The sequence below is a fragment of the Rhodnius prolixus genome, unplaced genomic scaffold (assembly GCF_049639745.1).
Source record: "Rhodnius prolixus isolate KJV_2025 unplaced genomic scaffold, Rpr scaffold_1, whole genome shotgun sequence".
NCBI classification, from domain to species: Eukaryota; Metazoa; Arthropoda; class Insecta; order Hemiptera; family Reduviidae; genus Rhodnius; species Rhodnius prolixus.
In genome coordinates this window covers 33,307,297-33,323,369 of record NW_027411581.1, presented here as the reverse complement: position 1 = coordinate 33,323,369, position 16,073 = coordinate 33,307,297, and the positions used below count along the sequence as shown (strand labels likewise).

At 32.0% G+C, this 16,073-nt stretch overlaps 1 protein-coding gene across 6 annotated transcripts in view; it reads left to right on the top strand.

Annotated features, from left to right (window-relative positions):
- Eip74EF (Ecdysone-induced protein E74) overlaps window positions 1-16,073 on the top strand; it is a 539,076-nt gene that overhangs the window by 510,200 nt on the left and 12,803 nt on the right. For 5 of the 6 annotated variants that reach the window (XM_074138086.1, XM_074138052.1, XM_074138070.1 and 2 more), the window contains 2 exons: window positions 15,423-15,647; window positions 15,873-16,013. In XM_074138086.1, the coding sequence (XP_073994187.1) occupies window positions 15,423-15,647; window positions 15,873-16,013 (366 nt within the window). The remainder of the gene's footprint in view (window positions 1-15,422; window positions 15,648-15,872; window positions 16,014-16,073) is intronic. The other variant, XM_074138095.1, reaches the window with a different exon arrangement.

Sequence of the window (16,073 nt, the reverse complement as noted above, 5' to 3'; positions counted from 1 at the left end):
TTACACTAGGACAGTCAAATATTTCTATTTAAACGAAAGATACCGTTAGAAAATAAATTAATAAATTATAAAAAGTGGGAATAATAAAGGTTTTACAATTTTTGTTTAAATAATTAAGTTGATACGTTTCAAAGATGCTCGATGAGTTTACCTTGTATCTCTTTACAATATTTTTAATACACGATAGAATTTCCTGTCTCGAATTTTATATAAAGTTTATAACGGTAAAAATAGAATATGTCTAGACGAGTCGTTTTGGGTCAGTAAACTTTCATTAAAAAAGACAATATTCTAGACTGGGACGCAGCTTAAAGGGTTCCAATATTCTCCAAACGATTCAACAAGCTCAGGAAGAGGTGGTCGTTCTTGTGAGCAACAGAGGGTAAAAAAAAAAAATAATAATAATGTCAGGAATGCGGGTTTATTATTGATAAAATATTGTAAAGTTTAAAGAAAGAAGCCCCCAAAGGGTTGTGGGAACTGGCCACTGTCCACTATCACCAACTATTCTAGTGATGACCTGCGGGTCAATCTCAGGCCCTGTCTTCTGTATGCTAACAAACCTGCTCTTCTTTTTGCGCCTAGCGAAACTCTTTTATTATTCTTTCTCTCTTACTTTTTTTTGAATCCCCCCCAATCGACCAGGATAACGGATATAAAAATACAAGGGGATGGTCAGTTACTTCCCCTGAATGACCGGTCCACACTGCACAGACTGACCCCTGTCCACTGTCATGGCTGCTGCTCCCCCTCTCTGACCCACACATACTGGTCACTGGTGCAACCTGTTTATTAACCAAGAACAGTTTTATAAAGAATGAGGCACAGATAATAAAGAATTAAAAAAGAAGTCTCGAAGAAGAAGAAGAATTCAAACGGTTTTTTTTTCCCTAACCCTCGCATCTTTCTGCTGTATGTTCTACGTTCCCTTTGATGGTCTTTAAGAACTTACTTTAAGAAAGAGATTGCAGACCTGTTTCAGTGTAGGGCAGTCTTCTACTAGGAAGAGGATGTTACCTTCTACACATTACTTAACGGAACACACAAACTGTTGCAAACTGGCCATTCTACAGGAAAAGGAATAGAAAAAAGAAGAAATACATTAACTTTATTTTAAACGGGAAAAAATATTACCTGAGAACTCCATCAAATATTGATTCTAAGTTGTTTACCATCTTTTCTACTAAGTAAACTAGGTATTCTTTAAAATAGAAATGCACATTTACCTGTTCTGATAATACTAAATACATATCCTGCTTAAAACTTTAATACATTAAAATTATTATTTAAATAATAATTGGCTTCAAGTTAGTGCCTTTTTGGTCTAGAATCTTCTAATTAATATGGTTGTTTACTAAAAAGCCCTGTTTTTGCTTTATCTTTTTCTTTGTTTTCGTTTCTAGACTATTTTATCGCACGATTCAGCTTACATCAGCCATCTTTAGCTAGATATTGAATTCGTTCAAAATAACGTAATTAATCAATTATTAATACATATATAAGCATATATTTTCTACTTGTAACGAAATCTCCTAATTTTCCAGGCGGGGCTTAACGTCCAACTGCCGTGGGCGGGGCGCAGAAACTCATACTTTACTATAAACAATATTTTTCTGCCAAATAAAAAGTAGTCATACGCGGAATTTGAACTGGGGATCTCCCACTTACAAAGCCACGCTCTTGACCACTAGACCAACATCTGCCCCTATTTTCTACCTGTGCATCTATAAAACAAAATTGTTTTAATCAATACTTTTTTTTTAATTTTTCAATTCCACGATTTTATTGGATATTGGATATTAATTGAATATAATAATAATAAGGCACTTTATTTAAATTAATTTACAAACTTTAGAATGGTAAAAACAAAACAAAAGTGTATACGGTTTGGAAATCCGTCAGCCGGTTATTGGATATTAATAACGTTAATTAAGGTTTATTCACGGAGAAGTCAAGTCTAAAGCTCATTTAAGGTAACCCCCTAAACTTAGAAGGAAGTCGGTCGAATGGAAGAACCACTTTACAGAATAAATTCTGTTTTTTGGCCCCCTTCAAAATAATAGTTTTAACAAAAAATTATAATCTTTGAATTGCAGCAATAAAGTAGAGTGAGGTTTGGCACTGCTGATTTTGTGTTAGGCTAGAGGGGAGCTGATTTTTCTGTTTTATTACTATTCTATTTTCATTATTTCAGCAGTTTTATATCGAACAGTTTCATTTATTTAACTAGTAAAATCTTAAGTTTAATTAAATATATTAATTACAAAATGATTAATAATTATTACAGGTTTAAATAACTTGACATTATCTACTATTCCTGTTCATTCTAAATAAAAAATAAAAAATAAATAATAATAATAATAATAATACGTCAAGTTAAACCATTGTTAAACTATATTGTGCTAGAAATATCTCGCTGTACCAGGTACATAACTGCAGTACTTTGATCAATGAATCGTCACAATGTTTCTCAATTTCAATGGCACACACGCCAAGTTTAATATTAATTTTAGAAGTGATGTTTAATACCGGAAACTACAATTTTAAAAATATGTTTTTAATAACAAAAATTTCCAACCATTTGCAGTACGTAAATAATAGTCTTTGGATTTAAGAACAAAACAGATTATTAGTAATGTTGCCAATTATCGTTTTATAGAATAATTTAACAAAATTATGATAAGTTCTCGTTTTAATGGAAAACTATTTTGAAGTAGAATTTTAAATTTTAAAAGTATACGTAGTTCTGTAAACACTGCATTAGCAATTAAAATCTAACTAGGCATATATTGTTCTAATAAATTATTAATGCAAAAATTCTTAGCGACGAATCTATTTGTTTTCTGTGTTAAATATTTGGTTTATGCCGTTTGTTTTGATAGAATTTTAGAAAATTTTAGTTTGTAGCTAACCAAGTAGAAATGTAGTTATGTCCGTCTTTTGGTTTTTTGCTTTTCACAAAAGTACTGTACCATTTAGCTGTTTAGTCAACTTGTCAATTTAAGTGGAAATCTTTAGCGCCACTTTTGAAAATAAATAAAATAAAAATTATTGAATTTGGAAACTAGGTGCTGGACAGAGCCGGATTTAGATGAAAAGAGGCCCTAGGCTATTCCACTTATGAGGCCCTTTCACTGCCATTTTGAAGATTGTAAATTGCTTGAGAGATAACAAAATACATCACTACAGTGATACATCACTAAAACAGTGTTCTCTGTTTTTAGAATAGTGTAATTTTAATTTTGCTAACAATTTGAATGTAGGCCCCTCTTGATCTTGAGGCCCTAGGCTGAAGCCTAGTTAGCCTGTAGGAAAATCCGGCCCTGGTGCTGGACGTACCCCAAGTTCCAGCTTCTTCTTCGACTTGTTTTTTTGGCATTGGCTTTTCCCATAGAAGTGGCTGAAATTCGAAGTACCAGAAATCTTTAGTCACTGGGAATATGAGATTGCTGTCATGGACGCTTCTCCTGTCTCTTTTAGATAATTAATTATTGTAAATTATCCACCCAGGGTCAGGGCTAGTTTCGCTAGTGACTTTCCAAGATATTTATTTATTTATATTTTTTATTCAATTACTTCCAGGATTGAAAGAATCAATTGTTTAATCATTATTTAGCTCTCAATGATTAATTAGCTTTGAAAGATTAGAATTAAGTGTTGTAATTGTTGAGTTGCGAAAAGATTTACTCCATAAATTATGAACGAATTGTGAGCAATAACACCAACAGTTCTAACAAAGATAATTACTGTTCGTAACAATTGCCCCCTGAATCTATAGAACATTCAAAGTATCCATACTTACCAACAAGTACACTCTTTTATACCTAATTTTGTTTTAATGTAAAATTTCCCTTTTTTCCGTTGCCTTTAGGCAAAAATTTTGTTTGCAAACACAAAGTAGGATTATTGCATATATCGCTGTTTCTATTGCATAGAGTCTCTATTTTGGTTTAATATTCTTTACTCCACAATAAGGGGGACTTACGACATTTAGCTGTCCCTAAAAACTCTGCAACTTCACACCTGTCTACACAAACAAGACGAAGCTAAGCTGCTTTATTTAGGTCTGATTTCTTTTTTGTTTTTGTTACTGTTTTTAGAAGTCATTATTGTTGCCCACAATATTTGGCCAATTGTAAACAAGTGTTACAATTTTTTTAGGCTAAATATTTTTAATATTAATTGAATTATTATTGTTATTATTATCATTATTATTTTAAATCTCATTGACAGGGAAGGGATTAGCTATGTGGTTAGCACACTGGACTCCCACGCGGAGGTCCTGGGTTCGAATCCAGCTGCTGACCCTTAGATTTTCTCTTCCTAGGAGCTTCTTACAGCTCACTGTCCGGTGATGGACAGTGTTGTCTGTTACGTGAGAACACTGTCCAGAGGCCGGCAGTGCACTGAAAAAAGCTCCGGGCGCCAATAACCTTAGATGTTGACGCGCCTTAAACATTAAAAAAAAAAAAAATTGAATTATTGTTTGCAATTGTGCTTTAAGTGTCATTGATTGTCAAAATTACTTGACAGTACTATTAACTAAGTACAGGTTACTTCGTCAGCTAGGAATTTCTATTTAATTTGCTTTTGCTGAAAGTTATCGCAGTTGTATCAAATTGTTGATATTCCGTTTTCAATGGAATATCTATTTTGTGACTCCCTGTTTCCAAAAAGTTTTCTCACAGAAAAAATAAAAGTCGCCCTAACCTCAAATTTCCTATTTCATTAGGGTGCTCCAGTGGGAGCTTGATAGCGCTTATTTAAAAACGTCGTTTCCCTTTAAAATGGTGATTCGGCGATGTTAAGCACCCTTCACTTTAAATACCATTAAGGATTTCTGAGGATTAAAGGATTTAGAGTTTGGACAAAATTTCTTAACCGGATTTAGTTCCTGGCTGAATGGATTTTTTTTTCCTCTTTTGAAATTTTCTCCCTTCAGTTCTAATTTTCTCTCACAGTATAAGTATATCCTGCGCACTCATGCACCCTATAACTGACTTTTAAATGAATAATGATCCTTTCAATGAATTTTCTGTAAAATTCCCATTAGTACAAATTTTCGGAGAGAGTTACTGGCACGCTATCCTGTAAGGCGTCATTTTCGAGTAATATTTAGTTTTACACGTGGAAAATTGAATAGATTATAAACACAGAAGAAGTCGTGTTTGTTAAATTACCGCTCCCCCATATTATTTCCTGTTCTTAGAGAGGTGTAGTCCTTGTTGAAATTGGAATTCTGCAATAACAAAAGTCGATACCCAACAATCTGAATTAATTTATTAGGACTACTTAACTTTTAAATACATATTTAAATATTTTTTTTTAAAAAAAAAAAGCAGATTGGAGGGAGCTCTGCTGGGGTTACCGCCCCTGAGGGGGTGTGTCCGTTAGTGATCTCTGTATTATTATCATCCTCTTTATAATTCTTTCTAACTTGGAACTTCCTTTTGTGCAGAACTTTATAACGTACTTACTGCGTGCTGCTTCTCTCTGCTTACCGCTTCAATATATATATATATAAGACTTGCTTGACCACATACTTCTATTTAACTAAATATGTGTATGCATGTATATAAAGAATCTTACTCAGGAGGGATGAGTTCTTGTAGCTACTTTTAATTTTTTTCCTTATGTTCTCCTGCAGCTTCTTAGCAGTATAACATTGTCGTTTACAGAGAGTAAGTCTATGCAAATCAGTTTTCAAAATGAGGGAAAAAAGGCTTCGTAAGTTTTAATGTTAAAAAAAGAATTCTTTCTTTCCATTAATTTAATCATATACCTAATATATAAAATTAAATTATAATAATAATATAAATATATAATTAAAAAAAATTGAGGAAAGGAATTAGCTGTGCGGTTAGCGAATACTGGATTCTAACGCGGAGATCACGGGTTCCAATCCAGCTGCTGACCCTTAGATTTTCTCTTCCTAGGAGGTTCTAACAGCTCAGTGTCCGGTGATGGACAGTGTTTTCTGCAACGAAAGAACATTGTCTTGAGGCCGCCAGTGCAATGAAAAAACCAGTGCAATAACCTCAGATGTTGAAGCGCCTTAAATCATTTTAAATTAATTATTCATTTTAAAAGTTCAGTTTTTCATATTTCAATTTCCTTTGAATATATTTTCATATTTCTTCTATTTCGCTATTCGTTCAAATACAAGGAAATATAAAACCTCATTGATAACATTCATAGAATTGTTGAGTTCACATTTAATTATTGTATTCATTCATTCAAAACTCGTAAATTCCAATTAACGAATGTTTTAAAAAACACGCGGTTTTATTTTATTTAAATTTTATAGCGAAATTAAACAACACTGATTTTTTGTTGGCATGAAAGATGATTCCCCACTCCTCCTCACAGCACAAAGATTAGAGTATAGTAATTCTCTACTACATTACGGCCAGAAAATAGTATAATTTATCTTATGATAATATTTAGTAGAATGATAATTTTGAAATATTGCTGACCACCGTATTCTTATTTAGAGTGGATAGTACAATTCTACAAGTTAGATAAAGGAAATTGCTGATTTTGTGAATATATTTTGCAGTTAATTGCGTAATTCCTAGTCATTTTAAATCGAATTGATTATTTGCAAAACGATTTTAGATGCACCTGCATCGTATCACCAACTGTTTGAACAAATAATCTTTAATATAATAATTCATAATGTACCTATTATTTGTTTCCCAAACAATTTAAAGATGTTTTGTTTTAAATAGTACTTTCATGTATGTTATGGATGTAATATCCGCCCAAATTATGCAGTAACAAATTAATGGGTAAATATTATTTTAATCGCTTAACATTTTTAAAAAATAAATCAGACTGCACTTCCCGGTGCTGGTATTTAAAAAAAAAAAAAACACTAACTTGGAATCCGCACGATAGACTAAAGATAAGCATTACCACTTACTGGCCCCGAATACTTGACAATCGTTTAAAATAAACGCTGGCCAACAAAATGCTGTTATATAACACACTCCTGGAACCGATTTGGACTTATAAATTTGAAATACAAGCCTGGCATTCCAATATATCTACCGTCTACCGTCACTGCGCTCCAAAATATCTTTGCTGAATATCCAATGCACCAAACAGTCTTGTGTCTCAAACAAAACAATTCATAATTATCTTTGTACTGCATTCGTCAAAGACTTAATTATGTCATCCAAAGCGTCGAGTCATCCCTGACTGATTTTCTTGGCGTCAGAAGACAATAAATAAATATTACTTTCGGCGGGGAGTCTCATAATTGACGTGTTCATTTCGTCCATGTTGCTATCATCAGATTAGCCTTACTGTCCAATAGTTGCAAATCTAAAAAGTATATATTTTTTCAAAGCTAAATTTGGGTAACGTTTGTGTTCGCCTCTTGAGTCAATAAGCAGGACCCTGTTCAACGTAAATACGGTAGTTTACTCGTAATCACTTTATAAAAATGTAAACGCTATTATTATCGAAATCTAAATTTATCAACTACTTACAATTCAGTAATAGTTTCCTCGAGTTATTGTTCTATTTTCCATTCGAATAAAACTTGATTTAGCATTTATTAAATTAATTTTAAATATAATTTTTTCCTCTCCAGTGAGGAAATTACAACGTAGTAGTTTCATAAATAATAAATAGCTTTGCATTCTTTAGGTTGTAATGTCCGGTATTCGAACGTTATAAAAATACGTTGATAGGTGAAAGGGTCAGTTGAAGTTGTATGAGACACTAAAGAGGATTAACCTAGGACAATGTAAGATGCTAGGAAAGGTTTTTGTTTCCTAAAGGGCGTGCAGTGAGTTACAAAAGGGCAAGAAGGGATTTTGGAACTAGTCTGCGAAGTTGGACAGTTGAGTTGGTCAGTGAAGCCTTCTTGACCATTAATCAACTCGCCCAGTGAGAGCTGTCCGTCACCACTTCCCCTCTTAACCAAACTTACCCCTCCTCGCATCAATATTCCTAATCCTCCTTTACTACTCTTCATTGTTGTTTTATTTCTATTGTCTGGTTTTTAAACTAGATGTGTTTATTTTTTAAATGCTACAAATACTATATATAAATTTTACTAATAAAACAATCTAAATATAAGGTACTGTTGTTAGTTAATGATAAGATTTTTCTAATTGTAATTGAAAAATATTAACTGAACAAAGTCTAGTTTTACTTTACCTTTTGTGTTTTCTGTGAGTCTAAAAGAATCTTTAATTTAAAATTTAATACTGTTAGATTTTAATATTGTACAAACTTTATTGCATCTTAAAGCATATTTCTGATTAAAAAACCAACAAACAAAATCAATGAAATTGACGAAAAAAATGTTTAATTCAACAATTAGGAGAGGGTTATTAGCTGATGTTTGTTTATTAGTTAAAAATCGTGGAAAATAATTCCTAAAATATACGAGAATTTCTCTTTATTTTGGTAAATATGGTCTGCAAAAATAAGCTACCGATCAAATTTGATTTCCAGGTTCGGAGGAGGCAATCTAATTAAATAATCAAGGAAATATGTGATAGTTCTGCAGTAAACGTTATTACGTAGCACAGATGTTCGTATTAACTGGAAATCAATAGATAAATTTGAATCAGAATTGGTATGCCAAAAAATGACACTATCATCGGTAACCTAGCAAAAATTGCTCTAAAATATGACAATATTCTTTTTCTGTTTTTTCTTTTTTTACAAAATTCAATGGTTTTTCCTATTGTCTAATTGATAATCAGTAACTTCAGAACGCGGAAAACTACTCAACAGTACAGGAAAATAAACCATAATAAATCATATTTCATATGCTGATTATTTGCGGCCTTGAAAAAAGAACGTAGGTTACACCCTTTTGACTTGGTTTTAATTAGTATTTCTAATGTAATTATTTTAATTCAAATCAAAATACACGTACCTAATTCGCTTCACCAAGTTAATAATTTTAACCCAGTTTTGTTCCTAATAAAGTATTAGAGGTATAATTGTAAAATCCTCTCAAAACATTATTTCTTAATAATATCACAGATTTTGCCCATGTTTGCCTGTATTAAACCGCTCTTTAAGAAATTTCTTTAATTTAATGAGGAATAAAAAACCGTGCTGAAATTGTATCTTCATAGTAAAACCTATCCAACACTTCTGTTTGCCTGGTTCTCGGAAAGAAGACCTGAAACTTAAAACTCGACAAACCTGAAATGGAGTATTATCTGGAGTTCCATGAATAAAATCGTTTTTAACCTTTACGTCGTTTTACAAAAATTTGAAAACAATGTGTGTAGTAGCTTGGCAGTATTTTTGGGATTACCAGTCAGTAGAGCTACCCCAATAAAGCTAAACAGCGTACTAAAGGATTATAAAAGTACTGTAAAAGACTTTCAAAACCATATTTTTATTGTGCTATACTTTATAAGAAGGAAGGAAATGCCTAAAATAAACATACATTACATTATAATGTTATCAGTTAAAGTGGAATAGTTGTTTAGATATTAGAGGCAGTGGTTTGAGCGTATAATAATAATATTCTCAGTTGGGATAGTGGGCATTATCTGTTATCAGAGTGACCCGATTCATTGTGTCCCGCCCAATGCCACAACACACAAGAACAATGCATACATTTATTGTATACATATATATGTATATATCTTATAATAGCTTAGTTAACAATTATTTTAGTTTCTCCGATAAAATCCAAAACTTATAATTAAATTTAAATGTTCAATATGTGATATTTATGGAGAAAATATTAATAAAGGAAGGAAATACCAGGAAATCATCAGCTGAAGACAGTATTACCAACTTTTAGAATCACTTGCTAAGATCTGTTGAAACAGAGAATTATTCTACAGCGGAAGTAGAAATTTTACTACTGACGTCATTAAGATGTTCTCTGTTTTTATGCTAAAAACCAACTGTTAACATTTTGGTTATTTTTCTGTTGAACATAAACTCTAACTTAAAATAATTTTAATTCTGTGATTCTTCAAGAAGTCCCACATTAGCTTTAAACTAAATTATACAATCTACCATGACAATTTGAGTGGGGGATAACAGAAAACTTAATTGATTGGTCTTGCTTTGCTCTATTTACTATTGAAAATAGTCTCCGTCTTCTCATAGTTCTTGTAATATTATTCTTTTTTGTATCCAAAAACAAATTACCATTCACCATTCAAATATTGCTCTTATAAATTGGTTCTCTCGATTTAATATTTAAATTTATCTATTTATTTACTTTACAATATTAATGGAACTTCTCACTTCGTAATTTGGTACAATATTACATCTTTCAATGTTTCTTTCATAACTTTATACGTAACTGTCCCAGTACTATCTGAGCTAAGACGAACTATTTTGCTTAATTTTTTAAAAGTGGGTGTTTCTGGTAAACTTTGATCCTTGAATTATTTAAATATCCATTTTTTGTTCAAGCAGATATGTTAATAATCTTTCAACTTTAAAGCCATCATCAGTAGCAAACTTACTATGACTGATGAATAAATTGAATGTTTGACCGTTGTAATAATACAATACAAACTGCAATTGTTTGACTAGGGCCAAAAAAGTATAAATTTTCTTTAAAACTTCTTCGACGTTTCGGCCATTTCTGGTGTCCTTTTTTTTGTAGCATTTCTTGAGTAGCTGTGATGAAGTTTTTAAATTAAAAACAGTTTTTCGATAACAGTATAATTGCAATTTTCTTTATAATTAAAGGTTTCAGACGCATCAAACTAAACAGAAAATTCATTCTTTTTGACCCTAGACAGTTTATTACAGATTTAATTTTTTAACCTTCAACTAACCAAAAATGCATTTCTGTGTTGGTAATGGCAAGTACTACTTGTTTGGGCAAGGGGCCCTCCAAAACATTTCGACTTTTTATACCCAGAATTCCATAAATTAATTTTATTGGACAAACTTTTCGCCTCAAAATTTCTTATTCATCCATTTTAGATTTTTGTTTTTAAGTTTTAAGATGGATACCTTTTTAGAGATAATTTTGAAAAGAAAAACAAACATTTTAAAAAGCGTTTGTCGCTTTAAATTGGATCTCATCTTGTTTGGAATGAACTTAAAGCTTGTCATGCTCATACCATAGATCTTAATACATAAATTTGAGGTCCGGTCCGGTAGTCGAAATTAGTAGTATTTTAAAAATTTTAGAGCACTAGAGTTCACTTTTATAAGAAAATATTTTAAATGAATTTAATTATGCCGCAATTTTTGGTAACATTACTTGAGAAAATCGTGGGGGAATTCAGTAATACATAAAACTTTCGTATAATCTTTCCATTTCTTTACGTTTCTGAAATTTGTTTTTACAGAAATTGGCTAAAAATAATTGTACCAACAACAAAAATTAGTTATTTTTCGCGTAATTAATTTTTTTTTAATAATAATCATATTGAAAACTTCCTCTAAAAACATCTGAATATTTATTTATAACAGTTAGATAAGCCCAGGATTTAAGTTAAGAGTTTAGGTTATATTTAAAAACTAATAAACTCATCGTTGAAATAAAGCAAACTGTTTCTGTTACGGGGACTGTCACACGCAATATATATAGTTTATTTACCTAATAGATATCACTAGGCTTAAAGAACAAAGATCTCCCAATTTCTTGTATGTAGTTGGCAATCTTCAGTAGAGGGATTTAGGAGAATTCGGGAAAGTTTACCGCTATATTATTCAATAAGGAAGATAGGGTGAGCTTCGTGGAGCTTTAAAATGAATGTTAACTATTTTTAATATCCAAATAAATATTCATGAACTTTAACCCTTTAAATTTTTGACCGAATACATTTTTACTTTTGTATTATTATCAAAGCATCCTTTAAAAGAAGCTGGGAAAAAATATCTAACTGTATATTACCAAAATTTATGATTACATTTATGGAGGGATATGTTTTGTATTAGATTTATAAAAGTATAAAGTTTAGGTGTATAAAGGAGTTTTAAAGGGGTAAGTATAGAAAATACACAACTAAATTACGAGACAGTACACTTTATAGCGCTTGTTTAAACAAGGGACACCGCTGCTCCTCTGGGATAACTTACCTCGTCATTCTGCCCTTCTCTAGTTGTAGTTCATGTTGTTCTTTTTTTCCCTTTAAATAATGCACTTCACTGCTAGGGGCCAGATCATATCTGGCCAGCTACTGGTCATTCGGGATCAGGACGGCCATCCTTTCAACTCTTCGTCTTCCTCGTGTCTGTCAGTTCAACTCTTTCTAGACATTGTGCACACTAATTTTTAGTTAACAACTACGTAATGAACATAACTATCTAGAGTCAATCAGAAAATATTTGTAATTGATAGATTTAGTAGAAAGCTATTTTTTTTCTTTCAACTGTCTCTAAACTTCAATTAAATATTTTTTTTTGTTTTCTAAGGGATTTTTGTACAACTCATCTTCGGTACTAATTAGTTGGAAGCACCTTTACAGTACACAGCATTGCTGCAGGATATATCCACGTCACAAAGCGTCAACATTGTCTTTTCCACCTGGAATTCTTGGCTTAAATACAATAAAAATAATATTCAATGGAATAAAAAATGGTTACAAAAATCTTGTTAGGTTTGCATGTGATGTTTTTTAATTTTAAACATTTCTGTGTTAATTCAAATTATATATATAAATTAAAATAATTATTGTTTTTAAATGCTGGATAATAATATAGTTTTAATGTTATTAAAGCAAACATATCTCAAAATTGAAATGCAGCTCACATTTCAGATATGTCGTTATAAAACTATTTGTTTTGGTTTTTTAATATAAAATATTCTGTAATTCTATAATTTTAGTCAACGATTTGTTTAAATATTCTTATGCAAATTAAAATACAAAAATCAATAGATATTTTCCTGTTGAAAGCAACTTTGAAAACTGAAATAGAAATCATTAAGATTGGTTATGACTTTGAAGAAAGATCCTAAAATTGTAACTACTCCGTCCTTGTTTTTGGGTGAGTTTTATTTTTCCAAAGCAACTGATAAACTAGTTTGTATCTTAAGCAGGGACTTGTATCCGTAATTGTTGTATTCAATGGTTAATGGGGGAAGATTTTTAGGCTTTCCTAACCGAAACCTCTGTCTGGAAAAATTAAACCCAATGATGACAAGGCTTATTTACAGTTGAAACTACAGTTTGAACTGGCGAATAACAGTGTGTCATTGGTTGACATTTTATGGATTCCGCCTCACTCATTTCAGTGTCGGATTCAAATTCAAAAATCGGGCAAAAAGTCTAAATTCACTGCCATAGAGATAAACAGATTTTGAAGATGGATGAATTTTTTTTTAGACTAAAAATAGAGTATTATTAAATTAGGGGATTTTTTTTATATATATAGAAGTTTCCTTAATATTCCGGAATTATTATAATCCGTGAAACCCTGCTATCATTATAGCATCTTGTCAATTATCGTACCATGATTCGGAAGTAACGAAGAATTATTCCTATGAGAACTTGTCGAGCCTGAACGGCAAGTAGATAAATATATGGAATGCAGTGAACTAAAGAATAGCCGTTGACTGCGATGTCCTTTTGCGCTCCCTTCCTGATCTTATAATGAACCCTTTGCCGAGGATTAATAGATAAAAGGTAAGGATGACCAAAACAAACAGGCGACCAACAATGGACCTGCCGTTCGGTTAAGAAAGTGCACCTTTTATGCTGTACCCTATTTGTCTGCAGCAACAATCCAAAAAGATGCGACCCCCGAGCTATTGTTAAAACATGTCCATCAACGTCTCTTTCTCCCCTTCCATAACCTTGATGTTACTGCACCTTTCTGGTGAATAATTAGATGAAGCGATGACTTCATATTAATCCCTACTGACAGGTATTGTCCAAGAGTGCATAACTACGTGCATAGGCTATTTATGTTTATAGCCTTGTCTGCTACGAGTATTCCCCAGACTGCTTTATAACAACGGAAATCATCTTATCTACAGTGGCGCTATAGTTCTTATCATACTCGACGTTTATTTATTATCTGAGCCTAACACCTACACAATAACAATAACTTTTTTGTGTTCATTTTCTCGATCTCATTATTTCTAACTTCCGTTAGATTTATGCAGAACTTTGTTGAATTTCTCTTGAAACTTTTTTTAATATCGTTCTGGGGAAGTATTTTCAAAAATTCTCTCATCCGTCATATTTTGGAAAAATTAATCGCGTGAAATATTCATCCTTACATCTCTTACTATAGCGACGAATAGATGATTAAAGAACGACTTCCTGATAGACCGGTAAAGCTTGCATTTTATGCTCTAGAAACAATACAGGTAGTTGATGTAGGATAGCAAAAAAAGGAAAATATATCTACAAGGATGACCTTGAGGATACCATGAGGTAAGCGAAATGTGCCTTTAAGAGAGTTCAGCATTTTGTTTTAATGAATTCCATTCTAGTACATTCGCTGATGATAAGAAATATTTCGAAAATTTTATTATTGAAGGCGCGGCCAACATCTGAGGTTATTGGGGCCTGGAGCTTTTTTTTCAGTGCACTGCTGGTCTCCGGACAATGTTCTCTCGTTACAGAAAACACTGTCCATCATAGGACAGTCAGTTATAATAAAAAGCTTCTAGGAAGGGAAACCAATTAATGCCCTAATGCTCTTCAGTAACTATCAGCAATATTCTCTCGCATAGTTCTATTTTACTCGGAAATAAGATTTCATATTTCGAGCATTCGTGCCCTAATGTCTCGAGGTTTTGGATATTAGAACCGAGAAGATTTCTGGTGATGCTCTGGGCTAAACAATTATATCTGATCTTTCTCCCTTTCGAGATTTAAGTTTACAAGTAAGAAGTTATTCGTGTAATTAAGTTGTAAGTACATATTCGAAGGATACTTGTTTTTAGACTTAAAGTAACCACCAAAACTTGGGTTAGAATTTTCACAGGATTTCAAAGGAAAGCTTTGCAATAGTTAAATAACACCAACATTTCTAGTTCAGGTTTTCTTTATTTTCTTTTTGAAATTAATGGAGAGGTTGCCTGATAGCCGCAGGAGCAAAAACATAGGTAACTGATTTAAAAATTCCATTTTCTATTTTATTTACTTGATCATGCTAATTAAATTGTAAAACTGTTTAGTAATAAACTAAATTAGATTTTGCATTTTTATTTTAGTAATATGACAAGAAATAAATGCTCTTGTAAGCTCGTTTGGTATTTTTAATTTCTTTTATTATTCCATTAAATTTATTTTTATTAGTGTTTTTACAGTTGTGAAAAAAATGTATATTTATTTGTGACGTATCACTAAATTGACAAATAATTTATTGCTTCAATAGTCTTGGTTTTGGAGAGATAGTTTTAATTACTATTAATTAGTTTTATTATGCCAAAAATAATTTTCTTTTAATCAATAGTTTTAAAGTGAAAATCAGACTAATATTTCGTATTTGTTTATAATTTACAGGTTCTTTACCGCCTAGTCCAGCAGATTCTGGTGTATCTGACGTAGACAGCAGCAGTTCTGGGCACACGTCAAACGATGAACTGCGAGCCCGATTACAACCACCACAACACCCGTACTACCAGCAGACGACAGGTAACATACTAACGACTAGTAGTAACAATGGTGCCATCCCAGTCAATCACCTTGAACGGCTAACTCTCCCATCCATCGCCGGACATAACTCCGGTGAGATTCTCAGCCCGCTTCATTTGTTTTTTTGTTTTTTTTTTGTTACTTATTTAATATTTTCAAAAATATTTATATAAAAAACAAAAAAGGTTTACAATAACTTTAATAATATTTTAACCATTGATGGCCCAAATATGAGGATAGTAAATACAGTTATTAAATGATACTGTTTATAAACAGGGAACTGAAAGATTAATGTAATTCTGATTGGATTGATTCTAGTTAATACAACATGTAGGAGATCTCCTGAGGCAGGAGGGCCACTGACTCCCATCCCTTCGGCCACGACGCTGTATCCCCCAGCACACTTCTTGACTCCTTACTACCAGCAACCTCAACACTCGCATTACTCTAACAGAAACTGTAAGTACCTAGTTGATTAGTTATACTTTTGTCCAAATTTTTGGACGTCCTCTCTTCATT